We start from the raw sequence: 21365 nt of genomic DNA, 5'->3' as shown, positions 1-21365 counted from the left end.
GACACGTGATTGATTTCTTCCGAATTTTTCTTGAATTTTCATCGAATTTTAGTGAATTTCAGGTTGCTTGGTGCACAGGGTGCTGGCTGTTTTTTTTTTTTCTTTGCTTGCTCGGGTTTTTTTAGGTCTGCAGTGCTCTGCCCCGCCAGTCCACACCCCTTACGCGCGCGTGGCATATCTCCTGGACATCCAGGAAAACCTGCATTCCCGGATGAGGCAAGTGTTGAACCACGGAGGACGGATTTCAACAACAGGTTAAGGGAAGGTGTAAAAGGGTACGAGGACGTCAAGCCAGCGGTGAGGAGATGTGCGAGTTGAAATGGCGACAGTGGAGGTTTTATACTCGTGGTCGGAACGCAACGACAAGCCCAAACCAGTCCAGGGGTCGATTTTCTGAAGCTTTCAACTCAATTACACCATCCATGCATGCCAAGCGGGACGGAACGCAAGACAAGTTTAACATGCAGGAATAAACAGTAGAACAACCCAGACGCTAGACACGCCTGTCAAGTCGGGGACCAGAGACTCAACACACATCCGCACCAGGCGCGCGCAAGCGAGGTGTCTGCTTTTCATGTGAAGCAAAAACACACCACTGCCCTAAGGCGCGCTGGTTGTGGTGGTGGTGGTGGTGGTGGTATCCTTCGAGCCGGAGTGTTTTTTCTTCTTGAAGACACCAGCAATGCCCAGGATGGCGATGATCACTACCACAAAGACGAGAAAGAGAACGATTTGCCACTTGATGTTCTTCCACCACATCTGACGCTTCAAACGGGTGGCGTTGTGGCGGAAGCGATCTGCGTTAAACTCCAGCTCCTCGGCCTTGTCGACGAGGGCATCCAGGGCCTCACCGCGCTGCAAAACCTTATCAATGTTTTGAACCAAAATGCCACGCACTTCGTCAACCTGAGCACGGGTAGACTGTAATGCGTCTGTATCGGACCGTGCAGCGTTAATGTGTCCCAGCTCACGGCGCAGGAGCGGCTCCAGCTCGTTGTTCAGCGAGTAGGCGGGGCGAGTTCGCTGGTTGGCAAAGGTAGCTGCAAAACGGGCCGCTACACGCTCCAACCCGTCAAAGATGGCAGCATGCGGCGTACCCGCCTCTGCGAAACACACAAACTGCACCTGATCCTGCTCCAGCACGCAGTAGAGATGTCGCACCGCACCCTCATCGCTGCGGTACACCCGCTTGCCCGGCTGCGCGCCCAGATTGGCAATAAAGGTTGTCACAATGGTCACAAAGTTGCCCTGAGATTCAGTAAACTCGGCCAGGATCGAGCCCTGAAAGGCAACTGCCAGATAATGTGCCGGCATGCTGCTGGCTCAGGTAGCCTCTAGCTCCCGCGTCTCACGCATCCACCGCCCACCACGAGAGCACCACGCCAGTGTGTGTGTGCGAAAGGAAATCAAGTCAAAGAGCTCAACTTTTTGATCCAGCTTTGCACACCCACACCCACAAATCGCTGACAATTTGGCCCACAAAAGTACAAAGAGTTAGACAGAGAGAGAAGAGGTGGTCATGTGTCAATTGAAGCTCTGGTGGCCAGGCAGTGGTAGACCAGGGTCACATCCCAAAAGCACAGACATGGTGTTACACTCATACAGACACACAGCATTTTAACAGCAGCGCAAGCGGGTTTGTATTCACATGCCAAGCCGCTTTGCGCCGCCACCTCTTGGGTGGAGCGCAGCATCAAAGAGGCAGCAAACTGGTGTTGCTCGGCATCTTAGCAGTCGGTGAGCGAAGGCGATCGGGGGGCCTCATTCGTCGACGATCGGAGCGATCTGGGCGACCGTGAAAACTCAGCAATGACTTGCTGCATGGCGGGCGGTGACTTGGGTGTGCCCATGCTTGGAGATGCGGGGGTCACGGCTGCCACAGGCGTGGGTGGAGTCTTGCTGGCACTGGATGCGCGTTGTTCGGGCGACAGCAACAGCATGTTATCCTCAAACGCGCCAGCGACAGGTCGATCGCGCGCTCGATGGCGCCGGCGCACCGATCCACCTGAGCACAGCAACAGCAACCAACAAAAAGACGGTCGTGAGTTCTGCAAGCGTGGCTCGCAGGTGGCTCTCATGCCAGCAAGTACCCACCGCCAGACGTTTCGCTGGATGTGGACTTGACAGCCTCGCGCTTTTTGCGGCGAATACGCCTACAGAGCCATACGTCAGCCGTGAGCGTGGCCTTGAAAGACGGCTTTGCGAGATGATGCGGTCTCGCGGCGCGTCACCTACGTCATGTTGGAAGTGGTAAAATTGTCGTCCAAGTTGAGCAAACCACGGCCTTCGTTGCCCTCGAGAATGGTCTTGCGTCGCATATCATTCTTCTTCTTGGCCGCCATCTCCTGTTCCTTGCGCTGACGCTCCTTCTCGCGCTGAAAAAAGCAACAACAAAACACAATGTCAATCAAAGCTCGCCGCATGGCACGAGTGGGCAGGGCACTGGTACGCGACTATCGGCCAACGGCAACGAAAACGCACCGCCTGAGCCTCTTGCTCCTTGGCTTTCTCAGCCGCCTTGCGTCGCTTCACCACTTGCTTGCGCGCTTCCTAAACAAAACCATCACAGTGTTCATTAACAAGCGGCATGGCGCGCAGTGCTGAATATAATCATAAGATGTGTCACAGACCTCAAATTGGTCAAGAAAGCGCTCGATGATTTCAAAATACGGATCTGGTTCGGCGGGCGAGATGCCAGAGGGGAAGTACTCGGCCACATCGGCAAAAGCGTTGGTGGCATCCAACAAAAGTTGTTCCACCTCCTTGATCAAAGGAGCCTGCTCATCCAAGAACTGCGTGGCCGTGGTGGCAAATCTATCGTTCTCCGGTTGTTCCTTGCTCTTCTACACCAACACGACGAGTCGTGATGAAAGCTGCACGGGCCAGGGCAAGCGCTGCAAACAACCAAGCGCAACGACACGGCAACACCAAGGCAGACTGCACCTTATATTTGGTAATGGCCGTGTCAATTTCTGACAAGCTCTGCGACAGCTTGCGGCATTCCTGCTGGAGGACCGTTGGGGCCACTGCAATCGTACCAAAGCCATACAAGTGAGACAAGCAACAGACGCCACAGCCGTGGTACTGCTTGTACTGAGCCCAATTTAAGCGCTGGCGCTCAGCAAAGGAACACCCAGACCAATTCGACGCACCTCGCGAGTCTACCATGGCCGACCGCAGCTGGTCGCTCAGCGTTGCCAGTTGTGGGACTTTCTCGTCCTCGACAAGTTCGGCCAAGAAATCCAGTAGCGTAAGCTTGTTGTCGCTGGATTTGCAATCGCTGAGCTTGGTCAAAAAGGTCAACTGAAAGCCATCCGCCCAGGGAGCGTTGTTGCTGGCATTCATGTAATTGCCAAAGGCCAGCACCACGTCCAGCAGATGCTGGAAGCTTTGGTTGTGTCGCAGCAACTTGGAGCCTCGCAACAGGCGTTGGGCGGGCTCGCGAATCTCCTCCACCTGGTCCTTGAAGCTATGAAGCAACATAACAAGCCGGAAACGGCTCTGTAGTTGTGGCAGATCCATGACTCGGATCCAGTATTGATCGGCAGGGTGAATCTTGCTCGAATCATTGTCTGCCGCTGCCTTCAAAGCCTCAAGCTATAGACAGAAAACACAAGAGCAATCGTTGCAATCAAACAAACATAGCTGTCACAGGTCGGGACCGGAAAAGAGTTTCCCACGCAGCCAAAAGTGGTAGCTAACCTCATTGTTGTCGGGCATAGCTGCATTGAGGGTGCTGGCCGTCGTTTCAGAGAGAATGTCTGTGTCCAGCACCAAGAGGGCGTCACGCAACTGATCGGCGTTCAACCGGGCCGACGCCATGGTAATGGATACGCTCTGCGCCTTTTTGGCGTCCAGACACGACATGATCTGAACTTTCGGCTCAGCCGTCACCGCTACGCCACACACGAAAACACAGGAGAGCAGGTTGAAAGCGCCACACACCCATCAAGGGTGAGTCAAACGATTTGAGAAGCCGGATATGCGCACAAACTCTCAATAAGCGACAGAGCAAGCTCCAGTCTGAGCCACTCACTCTTCTCGGGTTTGCCGGCACCGCGGCGATTGTTGACGGCAAAAAGTTCTTCCAAACGATCAAAGGGCAGCTGTTTATCCACGTCGTCACGATCGCTGGCCCAGAAGGTGTCCTTGGCTTGAAATGGCGAGATCTTGCTCCAGTTGGCTCGTCGCGTCTTTGTCTTGGGTTTGTATTTTTGGGGCCGAGCCATGGCCATGCCTGGCATGGCCATGCCTGGAGGTGGGGGCGGAGCGCCTGGCGCACCAGGAGGTGGTGGCGGGGCACCGGGGATGCCCGGTGGTGGCGGTGGTGCACCCGGAATGCCTGGTGGGGGAGGGGGAGGGGGAGGTGCGCCACCTGGACCCGGTGGGGGCGGAGGCGGGGGAGGAGCCGCAGCACCGCCTGGAGGAGGCGGGGGTGGAGGTGGCGCAGGAGCACCAGAGGGTGGTGCTGGTGCACTGCCTGGTGCCGCCGGGACGGCACCAGCTGCTGGGGCTTTGGCCAGTTCAGCCTTGAGGCGAGTTACCTCGCCTTTCAGCGTCTCAATCTGTTGACCGAGTTCTTTCTGTGTCTTGTCAAACTTGGTCTGCGCCGAGGCAAACTGATCCTGCTCGGCCTGCAAAGCAGCCTGGGCTCGCTTCTTCTCGCTAGCCAGCTGTTCCTGAAGTGTCTGCACGTGCTCTTGCAGAATCTGGTTGTTGTGTCTATTCCATACACACACCAGTAGTGCCCCAGTTCGCTGTGAGATGAAACGATGGCACTGACCACACATGAGGTGCGAGCAAAATCGAGCTTACGCGTCCTCAAGGGCAGAAAGCAGGGGCTCCGTATCAAGCTCAAAACGGCCACGAAAATCGGGATTGCCTTCAGCGCGGGTTAAGACCACCTGCGCCACAATTTCTTCAATCAACTGCATATAATATAGCCTAACGAGTCGGCATAAAAAAAAAAAAAAAAGAAAAAAGAAAAAAGAAAAAAAAAAAAAAGAAAATAAGAAGCAAATAAAAAAAAACAGCAAGGGTGAGAGAAATTGTCACGCAACGGGTGGGTGGACGGCAGTGACGGATTGCCCAAGCGCCCACACGGACATGAGGTTGTGGTTATCAGGGACCAACAGCAAATGCTGCATGATGGACAACAGATATGGCTCTGCCGGCGATCCCTAGTGACGAATTCAAGGCAGAGCTGAGCATGGACACGCAAGCAAGGCGTGGCGGGGATGGTCGGTGCAACCGAAGCAAGCGTGTGCACAGGCGAAAATAGCCTATTTGTGGCACACGGGACGCACCTCAAGTGTGGCAACAAGGATATCGTAAACGTCATCGAGGGTGGCAAAGTCCATTTGGACAACGTTGAAGCGTTGGGCAAGCTCCTCAGCATCGCCATACTCGTCGTTCCAAAGTCGTACGATAATGTAGTCCAAGAGACGATACTGCTTGGTCGTCTTGGTTTCAATGGCATGCACGGCTGAGCTCGTGGCGGTCATGTTGAGGGTGTCATCAGCACCCTCGAGATCGGGCACCATGTTTCGGAGCTCGACCAGCTGGCTTTCGAAATGATCCGACACCAGCTCGATGGCTTCGTGAAAGCCACAAGCCACAAGCTCAGCGCGGAGATGCATGCGCATCTCGAGATCGGGTGCCTGCACCAGCAGCTCGTTACAAAAGTACAGCGCAGATACCTACGACAAGGCAGTGCATCAGCGCGTGGTTGCGATGCCCGTGCTTCACGTGAGTTGGTCCAAGACAGGCCGAGAAATAGATCGACAGCCAGGCACAAGGCCAAGTCGAGTGGAGGCAAAACACGGTAGCGGCCACACGCACCACGACATTGAGGTGCTCCACGGCTCCGAAAAGGACCCGCACGACGGGCTTGAACCGATGGCCGCCACCACGAGTCACGGTCAGATCACTAAAGCCAGGCCACACGATGTGAGACATGGGTAGCAGAACATGAGCACACAGGATTGGTGCATGGGCATTGGGTGAAGGGATCCGTACTGAAAAGCGCTGAGGACACGATGGAGACCGTTGCTGGTGCCATCGCGCGATTCAGAGCGCACAAAGCCGACCAAGCATTGAAAGATGAGCTCCAGCGTCTGCAGAGGCGTGGAGTTCATTGTCACGGTCCCGAGGCAATGGTGTTCTGGTGGTGAGAGAGCTAGGTACGCGCCAGCCATGGCTACTTTTGAGCGTGACTGCATTGTGACTGGTCGAGCGAGCAAATGTACATACGCGGTAGTCATGCGTGGACAAAGAGCGCACAATGGCGTCCACCAGTTGCTGATTTTCAAGGGCTTTGACTAGACCCGGCTGTGCAAGATGAAAGCAGATGGGTGGGTGGGTGCGCGCCAATATTGAGATCAGCCGAATGGTTCCCCATGCGCATTCGAGTGACATGGGGGCGGTGCGCATGCGTTGATCGTACGCCCGTATCGAGAATGTGGTAGATTGCAAACATCATCTCTCGTTGTGCCTGCACAAATCGGCCGGTGGACTCGGCGCTACCATAGCAGGGGCAAAGCGATGGCGGCACCGGACTCGGTGAGGCGGCTGCGGAGAAGTTGCAGGGGTAGCGAGCCTAGTCAACAAGATCAGCATCAACACTCACTATTCCGTGACGCGGTCGAGAAGAGGCACCAGGCTGTCCAGGGCACCGGCACCGACAAACTCCTTCATATAGCTGCAGGTCATGGAAGCCGAGCGGAGGAATGAGGATGGCCTCTCTAGTTGTGCCGACGGGCAAGGGCGTATGTTTGCTGGACAGGGGGCGAGGCGTGGACATACGTCATGTCACAGCCGCCAAGTTCAACGCGAATATCGCTGACTCTTTTGGCAAGAACGGTGTAGTCATTTTCACCCAACAGATTGGGGATTGAGTCGGCCAAGCTCTGGGCGGTGCTCTGGCTCTGCTTGGAGGTCGAGGACATGGCAAGCATATCGCGATATTTTGACGGTTCCCAGTTGATCTTGGCTTGGTACTCGGCGTAGGATTGGGCGAGGCGCCGCTCTTGCTACGAACGAGGCCCAATCATTCATGGGGAAGAGGCTAGATGAGAGAAAGGTCCTCGAGCGAGCGGCGCGAAAAGGGGAGGCGATGCCTCACCAGAAAGACATCCAACTGCTTGATTTCGTCGGCAGTCAGGGGCGCATTGCTTTGCTTGACTGGTGCAGCCCGCTCCTGTGGCGAGTGAAAGGGTTGATCAGGGAAAGAGGGTTGAGGTGACCAAGGTTGTACTGTGGATGGAAAAAAGTGCAACTTGGCCGGCAGTGTCAAGGCAAACATACGGTGGCGCCGAGCATGGTGATGTCGCGCTGCGAGGTCCCGCGCAGCTTGTCCTTGTCCTTCCGACCCTATCATTCATTGGATGATCGCGATGGCGAGCATGTGAGCAACAAGAGGGCGGCCAGGGGCTAGCGGTTGAGATTATGTTGTCGTACCATGATGCCGGTGGTGGTGACTCGAAGAGAAGCACGGGATGTGAACCTGAGCACGCCATCAGTGGCGTGGCCATCAACGGGCAAGCATAAGGAAGCGCGGACAGATGAGCCAGGGTTTGATCAAAGATGGCTCGCAGGTTGTGTCTCCATCCAGTGGGCGCGGGTTTGTCTTCTTCTCTGCTCGCGCCTGCAACACGGCACGAACGAGTGTTGTGTCATCGATCCAAATCCAGATCACCTTGCGAGCGACACACACCTGCAACAGGTCCCTTCAGCCAACACCAGGGCCTATTCCGATCGCCAACACGCGCAGGAGAGCTGATCAAGACGTCCAAAGGGCCCGCTGATGCGCACTCTCGAACGGCCCAGGCCCATTCGTCGTCGTCGTCGTCGTCGGGACCCCCCCTCGCGCCGCGCACGAGCGATTCAATCTGGNTGATGTGTGTGAGAAGAGAGAGAGAAGAGAGAAGAGAGAAGAGAGAAGAGAGAAGAGAGAAGAGAGAAGAGAGAAGAGAGAAGAAGAGAGAAGAAAGAAGAGAGAAGAGAGAAGAGAGAAGAAAGAAGAGAGAAGAGAGAGAAGAGAGAAGAGAGAAGAGAGAAGAAAGAAGAGAGAGAGAAGAGAGAAGAGAGAAGAGAGAGACAAAAAGCAAGCAACAAAACAAAACAAGCACCAACGTTTGGTAGTAGTACCTATGGAAGAAGAGAGGAGGAGGGTCAGTTTGAGAGCATGGGCTTAAGTTTGACTTCCTTTTTTCTTTATCGCATGTTTTGTGGTTTAGTGTTGTGTGCGTGTGTGTGTGTGACGACACATCTCTCCATCTCCACACTCTGGTGTTGACGGCACAGTCTCTTCTCGATGAATAATTCAACAAAATGAGTAAAGGCTTCTGGTGTCAGAGGGTGTTTGTGGTTAATGCCATATTGAGCCGTCTGGCAGCCTCCCCAACACACATTTCGACCAGAGCCAGAGCTGATGCGCTTGAGTCTCAATTGCCAGGGCATCCGGAGTATTCAAACCATTGCACGACCATACGATTCTTTCTTGGGTTGAGCAGGGCACCCGCACCACATGAAAACACAGCCCGAGCCCGAGCCCCGACACACTTGACATGATTGAATAGCTACGTGGCGTTTGCTCGAGCTGAATCAAGCTGGTTCTGGGAAAGGACAAGAGCCAGCGGGAATGCCAGAGCGGCGCAAGCGTGATGGACTACTGAACCTGACGCCACTTTGCCATTCAGCACCCTGGCTTCATTCATGTGTGTCATAATAATAAAGGCCCGGCTTCGATTTTCAGCCCCTCTCCTTCCTGCTTCTGCTCTGGTTTGTTAAAAAAACCGCTATTACACCTCGTTTAGATTGCTTATTCGGATAAGACTTCACGTTTAGAGATGGGTGGCCGGCGAGTCTTGCCCCGCCCAATTCAATCTTCCATTCTTCATTTGCCTTTACAGCACGGCGACGATGCCATACCCCGCCGTCGTCATGTCTTGATTGTATTGCTCCGATCGACCAAGCAATAAAGTGATGCCACATGGGCTCCTTCCCGCAGATACCACGATACTGCATAAAGAATATAGCCCAACAACCCCAAAACTTACGATCCCAGGCGAGCCCCAATTTGCTGCATGTCCTTCGCTAGACTTGTAAAATGTGCATAACTGCATGGCTGGGCCAAATGTCCGTTACGATCCAGCTACTGCCTCAGCCACGCCCCGAACGCCCAGTGCAGGCTCTGCACAACTTAATCGCCTCGTCCAACTTGACCGCCTCCAACGCCCTGACCAGCCGTTTACGGGCGTCGTTGTCCTCGAGCAAATCTTCGGCCACACGTGCCAAAGAATAGGTGTCGTGCTCCTTTTGTAAACGCTCGCCGGGCCTGGCATTGGCGTGGCGGTACTTTTCAAGGCCGCCTTGGTAGTTGTAACCAGGTCCATACGTTGCTTCATCACAGGGCCCACCCAGGTCGAAATCAATCAGGAAAGCCATCGGCTTCGGCCTTTGCTGCGTTTGCACAGTCTCTTCCTCTGCGACCGCTTCCACGACGAGGTCTTTCAGTGAAAGCTCGTCGTGCGAGGGCTGACGGCTTTGACATGGCGTCACATTGCCGGACTGAGCCTCGGGGCTGTGCTGGCTCTCCTCCTCCTCCTCCTCCTCCTCTTTCTCCTTCTTTTCCCAGCTGGGCGGCTGAAACATCCAATCCTCCGGCTGCCAGCTGTTGCAAAAGAGAATGTTGCGCTGCAAAATGTCGCCGTGCACCAAGTCAAGTTTGTGCAACACTTGCATCTGCTTCATGACATCGATCAGCTGCATCGGCACCTGAAGGCCGCACGGGGCCGTCTGTACTCGTGGGTACCGGAGAAGCACCAAGCTCGTCGCAAGGTCCTCCAACACCCACGCCTGGTAAAACTTGCCCGTCTCTGGCAACTCGGCAAGCGCACGGAGCAGATCGCGTGATGGTGGGAGGCGGGCAGTGTCATCGCCAATCTGGTACATTGTTGTACCCAAAGACTCGGCTTGGCGGCCCCAATAGTCGTAGTGCTTGATGACCCACGAGCCCGCACTGTCATGCACGTACTGCTGCACATTGGGCCCGTACGTTTCCTTGCAGGTCCATCCGGCCATGCCCCGAGCCGGGCAGGGAAAGGGCTCGGAGAAAGCGGAAATCGATGACCGCTTTCGATAATCTGATGCTGGCGACCCGTCACAAACTCTCTGCAAGCGGTCAAAAGCGCCCAGACAGCCTGATGGTCGGCGCGGTTTTCGGAGATTTGGGCGGATCCAAGTCGGAGAAAAGCCAGGTAGTATTCCTTCTCAAGGCCCTTCATCTTTTGAATCATGGCAACCATGTTACTGCTGGTCAAGTGCAGGACCAGATAAGCGGTCACAATGTCACCACACACATTAATGTTGATGAAGGGGTGAAGTGGGTGCTGCCTGTCCTTTCGCATTTGGTATTTCGGTCCCAAGAGGCCAAGGCGCACAACCTCGTTGGCCACTTGGCCACCAAATTCGTCAAAGTGCTGGGCGCTCATTTTGCACTCGCCCACGATGACGGGTCGCAGCAGGACGTCAAACCCCACCCAGTCAGCGTGCATGTTGGCTGAGCCAAGAGATGCCTGGTGTACCAAGTAAATGGGGTTTCTCACTGACGCCTGCTTGGTGGCGAGGGTGGATGCGGTTGTGTCAGCCAACGGCTCCGTCTCAGATGGGCAGGAGACAGCAACCTGGGCCGAAGTCGCAGCAAGGGCAGGGGCAATGAAGTGGTCCTGCAAAGCCAGCGTAATCAGTGACGAGAAGTGTGGCTCATGGCTCTTCACTTCGTTAGTCAGGCATGCGTTTGTGTACGCGCAGAGCAAATTCGTATGAATGCCTTCTTGAGGCAGATTGGCAGACAAAAGCTCTTGAGCTCGCTGGACAATCTCAAGAGCCAGGTAATGACAGCTCGGAGGGAGTTGCACAATGCCAAAATGGAATTTTTCTCTGACGTTGTCGTTGATGTCGCTGATATTCCGGGTTCCTGAGGGTGGCAGCTTGGGCACTTTGGCCTCCACGTTCGTGGGCAACGAGGCTCCCTTCGGGGTCCACTTGTGTTCTAAGAATTATTGACGGTCCCAAGGCACCACAAGTAAGCTTGAGCACGTCCATGCGCACAGGGCAGGCGGGAAACAGCCGTCGCCTGTCCCGCGCCAAGCCAGCGAGCGATGCTTTACCAGGAATGTGCACATAGTTTTCAAGCTGGTCGCAAGTAAGACGGTTTTTCTTGCAGAGAGTGTACAAAAAGGAAACGTCGTCGACCGACATGCTTGCTAGATGCTTCACGAGGTTATAGCCTTGAGGAGGCGCAAAATCTTGCACGAGGCACTCGAGCTGACAAGCCATAAACAAAGTGAGGGTACGCTGTGAGTCCTTCGTTCCAGACATTTGCGTTGTTAGACAGCCGTTTGTGGACACGAGGGGCGGCGGGAAAACCTGATCAACCAACCACTGCGTTTCGCTCCTCCCGCTCCCGCTCCCGCTCTGCTCGTCGCTCCTCCCGCTCCCGCTCTGCTTGTCGCTCCTTGAGAAAGCTATTCAGCATCAACGCGGTCGCTTCGGAATCCAGATTTATTCCTTTGAGGCGCTCCGCCAAATCAGCAAAGGCCGAATCGAGAGCCATGCTTGCGGGTCTTGCGTTCAAGACACCAGACGCGAGGCGGGGAGGTAGCCAAGTGATCAGCAAAGAGAAGCAGAAAGAAAAAAAAAACGGTCAAGCAAGAGAAGAAGAAGAAGAAGGAAGAAGAAGAAGCAGCAAAAAAGTAAGAAAAAAAATGCACCACCCGCACCCTCAAAGAAGAATGGCATCAAGCCGCCAAACACCATCATCTAAAAAAAGAACCATTTCGGCGCGCACCGCCAAACGGCTCGAAACGGTTTTTTCTGGGCCCACTGTTTACTGCTCGTGCCAAACATTGTTTCCTCGCACGTGACCAGCTCCGACACGGGTGAACGTCATCGTTGCTCAAGCAGACCACGAGAGGGTGGGCGCCCAAGGCCAACGGTGTGCACAAGTGCAGCTGTGCTTCCACCTTGACTGCTGTGCTCGACAAAACATAATATGCTGATGGCGTGTCTCCTGTGCTCTTGGCGTATGTGATGGACGGAAGCACACACGAGCGCACTGCATAATATGGTCTAACATGTAAATAATCAAACCCCTCCGCCCAGATGGCGAAGAATATTATCATATTTTTTAATGGACGGGCGCGAGTCCTGGATATGCCAAGACGTAGACCAGCACAGACCCGGGCAAGAATCGCCGTGTCTCTAGACCCTTTCCTCTCATCCTGTTTAACATGTACCCCTTGATGGTGGGTCGGTCAGCTGCATGGTCACAACACCTGGCTTGTCTAGCGCAGGAGACAGCCATGGCAAGAGTAGACAGACATCAAACCCTCGGCATCAGCAGGCGGGGGCTCAATTTCTTGATGCCTGGCCAAGGAGACCACAGGTCGGGTTGCAGTGCATGATTGCCTGTCTTGAGGCCCGGATCAGAGGAGACAACCAGTTGATGTCAATTTGTACAACACGACCAGGCTGACCCGAAAAAAATAAACCCGCAAAAAATAAGAAATGAATCAGGCTAATAATCGCTCTTGGCCACGTGAATGCCAGATGGCGTTTTGTCAAAGCTTGCCCATGATGTCAAGTTGACAGAACGCACCTACAAGAGCAGCAGGCAAAAGAAAATACAGCAGTGTGAGGGGCTGAGGAGCAACAAGGCTGCGTCGATCAAAGGCACATGTGGCAAGAGTGGGGCTGTGGGCAAGTCTCAGAAAAGGCTTGCTCGTCAACGTCACGACACAAGATCGTGACTGGGGATAGTGGTTCTGATTGATCCATCATGGACGTGCCCAAAACCCCACTGCCAGGCGTGGCAAAAAACGAATAAGAAAGATTGAGTGACGCAGCTTACCAAACGTGTGTTTCAGAAGCGACATGTCATTGGGCACGTCGGTCACTTGGTGCCCAACGTGGCGAGGTTCAGAGTAGAGATGTGTGCAGGTCACTAAAAGGAGGTGTCAAGGGTATTTGTGAGAAAGCCACGAGCGAGAAGAAACCCACGCCGGCTGGAACTCGGTTCCAAACAGGAAAGGTTTTGTCTCGACAACAAGTGAGGCCCTGCTCAACTCCATATAGGGTCGTTTTGATGCTCATTGGCTCTATCGCAGCTGTGCAGATCCTCGAGCGGACAACGGCCCACGCCAGGCGCGGGAGTCGAGAGGGCCATCACTTGAAATCAAAAAACAGGCAAAAGCAACAACCACATACCTCGTCATGTGTGGCCAGCCAGGATTGCTTTCACTCTTCCCATTGGAAGCGGCGCCGTGTTGATCGATAAAGAAGAAAGGTTTCAAGTCCAGGTGCAAACCGCTTCCCAGTCCTCAAGCTGAGGAGGACTGGGGAGGGGTAGGCACCCGCTGCCAGTGACGTCTCACATGGCTTGCACTCGTCAAAACTGGAAAATGGTCACAGAGAGAGAGAGAGAGAGAGAGAAATGAATTGGTTTGGTGTTGTTCCACTGGAGCCCTTGCCTGGTTGAGGATGAACGAGACATGAATTCTATTTTGTTTTTTTTTGGGGGTGGGGGCAGGCCTTGGCTTGACTCAAAGCCTCGATTGCCGCTTGGGTACAGCCTTCTAATCCTAGACCCTGTTGCGTTTGATCAGGCGTCACACAACAAAGGGATATGCAGTGACCACTAGCTTTCGAGCTGCATGTAGCCGTCCCGGGTCAACGCTGCCTGTTGGCTCGAGGTGGCCTCGAGACTTGTGACGATTATTGCGGCTGTGCAGGGCCACACCACTTGCATGACCCACATGGCCAGTCTCGCAGCAGTGGCGGCCGTCGAGTCACTCTGCGACCGAGGTACAGGAGTAGGCGGACGGGCAGAGCAGTTAGGACTCAGAAATCTGGCCTCTTCCCCCTGACCTGGTTCTCGATCCGTCCTTGGTCCCCCACTTATGGGCAAAAAAACAAAGCAAAACAACAACGGCGAGGCGAGGTCCATACCAGGGTGGAAAAATCACAGGAAAACGCATTGGCCTGATAGATGCCCGCTCCCACTTGCACCATAACGCTCACTCCAATGACACAACACCACGCGTACAGACGCCCTTCAGACGTTCGCTGCACCTCTAACAGACGCGGTCGTATCTTTGACGAGGGCATGATGGTGTGTGTGTATGTGTGGTGAGACGGCCATCTTAATGCTGCATGGGGCTTGCGAGCGAGAGACCGACGGCAATCTCCTACCTGCATGTGTATCGATGTGGTCCATGCCATACAGAAAATGTAAAAGCCCACAGCCAAGCTGTGCATGTGTCCCAGTCGTCATGATGCAGATTTTGAGTCCGAGACAGGATGACGATGAGTAAGAATGGGTCATCAACGCCATCCGAAATGGGCCAGTTGCCAGTTGCGTCGCACGTACCCCACAGTGGTGACGTAAATAGCCGAGGCGCAAAATTGGGTGCTAGCTCGGTTCAAGACGGCAGTCGTCACAGTGAGACCGCCCAGGATGACCAGTTGCAGTAAAAAGGCTGGCCCGATCAACCTGTCATGTTGCGATTCAAACGAACATCCAAGCGGGGCAGAAGGTGAGAGGAAGCAAGAGACCATGCACAGTGCATGACGGAAGCGGTGCCGCGAGCCGGCGGTGCCAAACAATGGCGATAAGGACGAGATCAAGTGAGATGTTGGTGGTGTGGTCGACATACTGAGCCAAGACATTGCGGTAGCCGACGCTTCGGACAGCATAGGACAGGTAGGTGTAGATGGGTAGGAAATTGAGCTGTACATCCAGCAAGAGCTGGGCAATGGCGAGCGCAGGATGCGCGTAGAACACGGCACGCACGCCCACTAGGAGGCACTATTCGTGGGTAATTCCGGGCAAGGGCGCGTGAAAGAGGGGCGTGCAGATGGATCGTGGGGGTCAGCATCAGGGTGTACGTACCTCGACTAGTACAAGCGAGAAGATGAGGATCCTGCGGGATGCAGACACAAACCACAAGTTTAGCGATGCGGGCGTGCTGCCCGTGACATGAAGGGAGACCGGCTGAAGGGTCTCAGGGCGGTGTAGAGTGCTTCGTACCGAAGGGGACGTATAGGGTCACCAAAGATGCCAGCAATGATGAAAACGACGGCAATACAGGCCAGCAGAAAGGAGCCGGCGCCAATGATGCCATATCTATCTCCGATCGCACGGGATCGGGTGAATCGATGCGCGGCCGCTGTTGGCTGTATAGCTCCGTTTGAAGCACGCCTACGCACTCGATGCATTCAATCTTCTGGTCAGGGGCCTGGCATGCGTGCCAAACCGTGGCTTCGAGCCACTGGTTGATGCCCATTCTTGTGCGTGCTCAGGCGGGCGCGTCCCAAAGCGGCGATGTATGCTCCTATGATTTTTTTTCGTTTTTGGAGGGGGCACTGGGGGTGCGATCCAGCACGTTTGGACCGCGTGAGCGAGGCGACACGGTTACCCTGGCCCACCATTCATCTCGCAACACCAGCATGCACATGCATTTGGAACCACGCACAGCTCATGGCGGCTCCTGGGCCATGATGGGCGACCAACACCGTGACTCCTATCAAACAAGATCAAGAACAGCAACAACAAGAAAAACAGAGAGAGGGAGAGAGAGAGAGAGAGAGATGAAGAGAGAGAGAGAGAGAGAGAGAGATGAAGAGAGAGAGAGAGAGAGAGAGAGAGAGAGAGATTTAGAGAGAGAGAGAGAGAGATTTAGAGAGAGAGAGAGAGAGAGAGAGATTTAGAGAGAGAGAGAGAGAGAGAGAGCGAGATTTAGAGAGAGAGAGAAATGATGAGAGAGATTTATGAGAGAGAGAGAGTTGAGAGAGAGTTTGCTGCAGCTGTGAAGAAGAAGCGAGCTTGTTCTGGGTGGCGCTTGGCTTGGGTGGATGCTGCTTGCGTTTTCACTTGTTGAGCAGGCTATCGCTGCCTTGAGCGACTTGAGGAGGAGGTTGCTGGGCATCATCACTGGCCGGAGGATATTGGCATCATGGGGGGGGATCGTGCGCCGGTGGCGCTGCTGCAAGCGCTGAAGCAGAAGATTGTGACGTTTGTGGTGGCGCATCAGGAGCTGCCGACGAATCAGATTGAAGACCCTCGCGATGAGGCTGCTCTGGCCATTTGCGAGGATATCCTGGCGTGCTTTGCGCATGGAGCCAAGGCCATCAAGCACACGTCCAGCCTCTCGGCCATGTTCCGATCGCACAAGTCCAGCGAGTCTGTCGATGGTGCTCTTGAGCCCTGGGAATCGCGCGCGGAGGCCATCTGGGCTCTCATGTCCATTTGTTGCCCGGCCAAGGTCATTGCCGAGCTGGAGCACCCCAAGGTTCCTTTCAAGACGCCACTCGCCCGCTGTCGCGCTTGGATCCGACAAGGTATGCTGATAGCTTGAGCATCACACCCGGGCACAGCTGGCGCCTGATCATCATGCCTTCTGGTCCTTTAGAGCTCCACAACCTCCACGATTACATCCTCTTGCTGGAACAGAGCGATGCAAATCGCGTTTTCAGTAAATTCTACGAGGTACTCATCTCCCAGCCAGCTACCATGCCTGATGAAAAGCACCAAGACTCGCGGCACTCGCCGTCTATTTAACCTCTTGACCAGACTGGCTCACGCCCCTGCCTTGTGCCTGGTAATGGCAATACTATCAATCTCCCTGCTCAACCTAGCCTGCAGCCTTATTGGCCAACTCGGAGCACGTCGAGTATTTGCACGGTTTCTTAATTCAGTTGTCTCCCTATACCTTCACGCTGAGTTTCATTGATCTGGTTCAGAGCTCGCCCGCGCTCGGCTCCAGCACCGAGACGCGTAGCCGCCACGGATCGCTTGCCGCCTCTCTGCCCTCTCCTTCCCCCTCTCCTTCTGTTTCAGGTAAAGTGCTCGCGTTCTGCGACGATCTCTTGCCTTGGTTCCTAAATGGCTCGATCTCAGGCCCTTACCCACTTCCTCTATCGCCAAACGAGATCCCGCCGGCTTGCTCATGCCCCAAAAATGTACCTAGACTTGACAGCATCTATGCAGGGCTGGGACGCGGAAATCACAACCGTGAAAAAGTGCGCCTTGTCATTGGCATTTCATCATCCATCTGGCTTGCTGCTCCTCTCACCGTAACTCACGCCCCACTTGGACCCAGGCGCAAAAAAAAGACCGTTGCCTCGTCCACCAACACCGACCTGACAATTGGTGACGTAGCCCGCCGCTTTGACGTTCGGCATGTCAGCGCCGAGACACAGACAGACCTTCAACTGGTGACGGATGGCGACGTTGCTGCCCTGCTCAAGGCCGCTCAGCACCTCCAAGAGCCCGTCGGGGAGGATTCAGCACCGTCCACAGGGACTGGACTCAGCCCAGAAAAGGCTGCAGCGCCGCAACCTCCCGCGACCCAGCCTTCAGCACCCAGCACAGCACCGGTAGCTTCGCCCGCAGAGCACGCGCCCATGGTCAAGGCCAGAGTGTCTCGAGCGGCGGTGCAGCGCCTGGCCAGCGTTACCAGCTCAGTCTTGCCGTTTGGTCAGAAGGCCCAGCCCATGTATGAAGCCCAGTTGCCCACGTACAACCCATATTCCCATGAAATGGCCAACTACTTTTTTGATATCGGGCGAGTTGTTGGCTTGGCCGACCAAGACTTTCAGTGCTGGAACCCCGAATGCAACGCTGCCATCGGCATCAACGTCCCTGCTCGGTATGAGTGATCTTGCCAACGGGTGCACAATCTGACTGGCCGGTCCCTGCTCTGCCATCTTTGCAAGGCTTGCCTCTGATTTTGCCCGGCTTGTCAAATGTGGCCCGGCGACAATGCTGGTACCCATTAGGCTGTGCTGGTATACAGGCAAGCATTACTGCGATAAATGTCACGTGGACGATCTGTCCGTGGTGCCGGGCATGGTTTTGAACAGCTGGGATCATGAAGAAAAACCCGTTTGCCGAGCGGCCAAGGCACACATTCACGCCCATGCCCAAGCCGTGAGTACCACCGCCAAAGCGTTGCGCTCCATTCTTGATACCAGCCTCACATCTAATGCATCGAACTTTGGCTTGCATTGGGTTTCTTGACGGAAATAGGCGTTAATTCGGCTCGAATATCACGCTCCATGGCTGAGGCAATGTGTCAAGGAGCTAGCTCAAGTCATGTGCGTTTTCACACTTGCAGATCACGGCATTGTTGTATTCGGCTAGGAACGTTGTCTTACGCCATTGTGCTTTATACCTTGATCCTGTGTGTGTGTGCTTGGCAGTCGCGCCCGAGCCAAAATCACTCAGCTCGGCATCATCATGAAGTCTTGCCCCAAGATTGATCTTCTTCAGGCGTGCCGGCTCAGTCCTGAGTACTTGGTCAACGAGACTCTTTTCAGCCTTGAAGCGTTGCAAAAAGTGCGTGCCCGAGCCAGACTAGCGAGATGACGTTGTGCCCTAGCCCAGGCTCAATCGCCCTCATCTCACGTTGACAACTTTGATCAGGTTGCGGACGGCCGTCTGATGAAGGAGCTGGAGCGCGACGTGAAAGTTTTGGACCAGCACTTGGATGATTGTCCCGACTGCTCGACTCGACGTCAGTTTAAAAAAAAAAAAAACCGAGAGAGCGACACAGAGTCAAGGGAATTTCGCACGTGGTCAAGGTCGACCGAGGTCGACGTTTGAGTGGCTCTCCTGTACCTCACCGACATACATCTCATGCCTTGCACCTACTTGTAGAGCTGGAGCAGAGTTGCTCCTAAAATACAGGTGCTTCAAGCAGTCGGGTTATTCTCGATCGGAGTGTTGAGTGTTGTGATTTCGGCAGCGAAGCGAGTTTCGGTGATCAATGATCCTGGCGCGGGGGCCTGGTGTGCATCACATCCATACGACCAGCTCACTACTACTTCAAAGCGCCTCACCACTGTACGCATGTCCATAAGTCCTTTCCTTGTCTCGTTGCTGTGAGCGTTTGAGTCGAAAAATTGATCATTGAGAGAGAGTTGAAGAGAGAGAGAGAAGAAGAGAGAGAGAAGAGAGAGAGAGAGAGAGAGAGAAATGAGAGAGAGAAGAGAGAGAGAAGAGAGAGAGAAGAGAGAAAGAAGAGAGAAAGAGAGAATTAAAGAAGAGAAAAGAAGAGATTGAGAGAGAGCGAGAGATACATTTCCTTGAACGGACACGTGGTGGCAAACGGCAGCGTAGATGAGCGAACGGTCGGGAGAGGCGGGAAAGAAGTCGGCTTGGTACTTTTAGACGATTGCGTGTAGTGCACCAGTTGCCATGGCGGCTCCTTTGCTCGAGGCGCGACTCGTGAAGGTGCGGACTTGGCGCTCTGTTCCTGAGTGTGCGCTGCTCTCGCACCTGCTGTTCACACGATCGGAACGCTGCTTGTGTACCGCGCTCTTGTGGAGCCCAGACGGGCCCGCAGTGCCCCTTTGACAATGATGAACTGAAGTTCCACTTGGCCGAGGGCGAGTGTGTCTGGTTGCAAGGCGCCTCTGGTGCAGGCAAGACCCTCTCTTCGCTGCAGGTTCGAGATACTCGCTGCTTGCTGCTCGCTGGGTTGCCAGCACGCCACTGGCCTTTGCTGACTCCATTCTCATGTGGGGTTGCACCGTTCTGTCAGGTGTTGGGGTTGACTACGCTTCCTGATGTTGACTGCCAAGTCAATTGGCGGGACGACCTCCTTCATCACAACCGTGCTGGCATGCTGTTTCAACAAGGTACGCAAATGATCTGGCCGCTTCTGCTCGGCTCAAGACGGAGCGGGGAAATGACGCAGAGTCTGAGCGGACCTCAACGCCGCCATCGCCCATTCGTGTGCCAACATCTCCTCAACCGCTTGCAGGCGTGCTGATTGACGAGTTGAGCCTGCATGATAATATCCTGCTTGGTCTACAGGCGGGCGAGGGCACCGCAGCGACTTCAGAGTGCGTCAGACGGCAGTGCCTTGTTGTTTCAATGTTTTTTTTTTAATATCGCGAATCGTGGTGACTGATCTCAGTAGCTGTTTGCTTTTTGGGCCTTTTGTTCTGGGTTGCGTTCTGGCAGACAAGTCAAAGCTTTGCTCGAGAGCGTGGGCTTGTCAGCCAAGGACATGCATAAAATGCCCAATGAGCTCTCTGGGGGCATGCTGCGCCGCGCGACTTTGGCCCAGGTATGCCAGGCGTTTCGGATGATGGGGGCATCAGGCCGCTCAAAGTCATTGTTGCGAGCACGTTGCCTTTTGTCTTGTCTCATGCCATGCTGGGGTTTTGGCATGCGCTACAGCTGCTGTCCCAGGAAAAGCGTGTCATTGTGCTTGATGAGCCCTTTATTGGGCTGGATGCCACCACTGCAAACGGCATTGCCCGTCAGCTCTCAATGCTCATGAAGACCAAAAAGACGGCGTTTTTGCTCATTTCTCATCAAGAGGCTTACGCCAAGCTCTTGAGACCTGTTCGCACCGTGCGGGTACGGGGCTGGTGCCCGTTGCCTGCTGATCTGGACCACTCCTCGGTGGTGTCGCATGGTGCACGCCGAAAACGTTTGGGCTCACGTGGTCGTGTTCTTAGGTGGTGCCCAAGGCGGCAGCAGTCAGTCCTGCGGCGGCACCAAGTCAGGTGGGAATCATGTTTTGGTGTCGGCTCGCCCACAGCGCTATCCCTGCTTCATCTGTTGCCGCATTGGCCACTGCTCATGCATGCTGCTGATTTGAATCATCAGATTCCATTGGCAGCGCGGGTCCAGACCAAGGTGGCTGACTATCTGGGGGCCACCTTCCCCTTGATCTTTGTGAGCTTCCTGGCAGCAGGCTTGGCCATCTCCCTGCTGACGGCCAATGTGCTGCATCGCACAGACGTCTCAGATCGCATTCTTGAGGTTTGTTTCGTGGCCCTGATTGATTCTTGTAGCGCTTCTATCATACTTTTCTTGCAACGGCTCATGATGATGCCTTTGTGTGTGGGGGGGGGGGGGCTGGACGCGATTCTCCGCTGCAGGTCGTGGACGACGAACTGAGAAGCATTCCAATTCCCTCGATCAAGCAAATGGCACCGTTGATCAAACTCAAGGTGGGGCAAGAGGGCGTGGCAAATCTCGACAGGTCTCCGTGGATTGAGCGCTGCGGTGGTAGGGAAGGTCTTGCATCTTCTCTGGCTTTACTTGACTTGGCGCATGTGTGCTGGGGGCAGGTTAACCGGATGATTGATGACTATGCACCCGACGTCAAGCTGACGCTGTTCTGTTACAGCATGGCTCAACTGTTTGTGGTGGAAGTCGGCCCTCTGCTAACGGTTTGTTGGTTGTGTGGGTTGCCGGTCTGTCGCGCGAGCCATTGAGGTTGAAATTTGATTGGTTTCAACGTTGGCATGCGCTTTCGTACGGGGGGGGGGGGGGGGGGGGG

General features: G+C 54.7%; 5 protein-coding genes across 5 annotated transcripts in view; 1 reads left to right on the top strand and 4 right to left on the bottom strand.

Moving 5' to 3' along the window:
- Positions 1–600: 600 nt before the first annotated feature.
- On the bottom strand, positions 601–1392 carry MONBRDRAFT_18392 (uncharacterized protein; the record flags this gene model as incomplete). Its single annotated transcript, XM_001744395.1, has 1 exon — positions 601–1392. The coding sequence occupies exon 1, from the start codon at positions 1312–1314 to the stop codon at positions 601–603; it is 714 nt and encodes a 237-aa protein (XP_001744447.1). The 5' UTR covers positions 1315–1392.
- Positions 1393–1727: 335 nt separating this feature from the next.
- Positions 1728–7461, bottom strand: MONBRDRAFT_24127 (uncharacterized protein; the record flags this gene model as incomplete). The annotated part of the gene is made up of 21 exons (XM_001744394.1): positions 1728–2005; positions 2095–2153; positions 2236–2375; positions 2482–2550; positions 2631–2843; positions 2944–3026; positions 3153–3597; positions 3703–3896; positions 4037–4722; positions 4816–4944; positions 5107–5180; positions 5307–5699; positions 5842–5929; positions 6019–6116; positions 6253–6330; positions 6446–6521; positions 6629–6700; positions 6805–7031; positions 7124–7198; positions 7306–7371; positions 7459–7461. The coding sequence occupies 21 exons, from the start codon at positions 7459–7461 to the stop codon at positions 1728–1730; spliced, it is 3546 nt and encodes a 1181-aa protein (XP_001744446.1).
- A 1701-nt stretch (positions 7462–9162) lies between these two features.
- MONBRDRAFT_24126 (uncharacterized protein) lies at positions 9163–11617 on the bottom strand (the record flags this gene model as incomplete). The annotated part of the gene is made up of 4 exons (XM_001744393.1): positions 9163–10145; positions 10313–11053; positions 11172–11328; positions 11444–11617. The coding sequence occupies 4 exons, from the start codon at positions 11615–11617 to the stop codon at positions 9163–9165; spliced, it is 2055 nt and encodes a 684-aa protein (XP_001744445.1).
- Positions 11618–13699: 2082 nt separating this feature from the next.
- Positions 13700–15347, bottom strand: MONBRDRAFT_24125 (uncharacterized protein; the record flags this gene model as incomplete). Its single annotated transcript, XM_001744392.1, has 8 exons — positions 13700–13855; positions 14011–14154; positions 14254–14311; positions 14432–14554; positions 14718–14869; positions 14954–14984; positions 15092–15187; positions 15271–15347. The coding sequence occupies 8 exons, from the start codon at positions 15345–15347 to the stop codon at positions 13700–13702; spliced, it is 837 nt and encodes a 278-aa protein (XP_001744444.1).
- A 669-nt stretch (positions 15348–16016) lies between these two features.
- Positions 16017–21365, top strand: part of MONBRDRAFT_31799 (uncharacterized protein) — a gene marked incomplete at both ends in the record, with an annotated part of 6090 nt that continues 741 nt past the window's right edge. The window contains 17 exons of the mRNA XM_001744575.1: positions 16017–16401; positions 16473–16549; positions 16961–17082; positions 17163–17711; positions 17842–17992; positions 18092–18159; positions 18265–18400; positions 18488–18578; positions 19393–19511; positions 19608–19704; positions 19830–19911; positions 20033–20138; positions 20252–20434; positions 20536–20583; positions 20687–20842; positions 20962–21033; positions 21154–21255. Coding sequence (XP_001744627.1) covers positions 16017–16401; positions 16473–16549; positions 16961–17082; positions 17163–17711; positions 17842–17992; positions 18092–18159; positions 18265–18400; positions 18488–18578; positions 19393–19511; positions 19608–19704; positions 19830–19911; positions 20033–20138; positions 20252–20434; positions 20536–20583; positions 20687–20842; positions 20962–21033; positions 21154–21255 — 2544 coding nt within the window. The remainder of the gene's footprint in view (positions 16402–16472; positions 16550–16960; positions 17083–17162; positions 17712–17841; positions 17993–18091; positions 18160–18264; positions 18401–18487; positions 18579–19392; positions 19512–19607; positions 19705–19829; positions 19912–20032; positions 20139–20251; positions 20435–20535; positions 20584–20686; positions 20843–20961; positions 21034–21153; positions 21256–21365) is intronic.

The sequence above is a fragment of the Monosiga brevicollis genome, genomic scaffold (genome assembly GCF_000002865.3).
Source record: "Monosiga brevicollis MX1 MONBRscaffold_6 genomic scaffold, whole genome shotgun sequence".
In the NCBI taxonomy this organism is placed as follows: Eukaryota; class Choanoflagellata; order Craspedida; family Salpingoecidae; genus Monosiga; species Monosiga brevicollis.
This window is presented reverse-complemented; position numbering and strand designations above follow the sequence as displayed.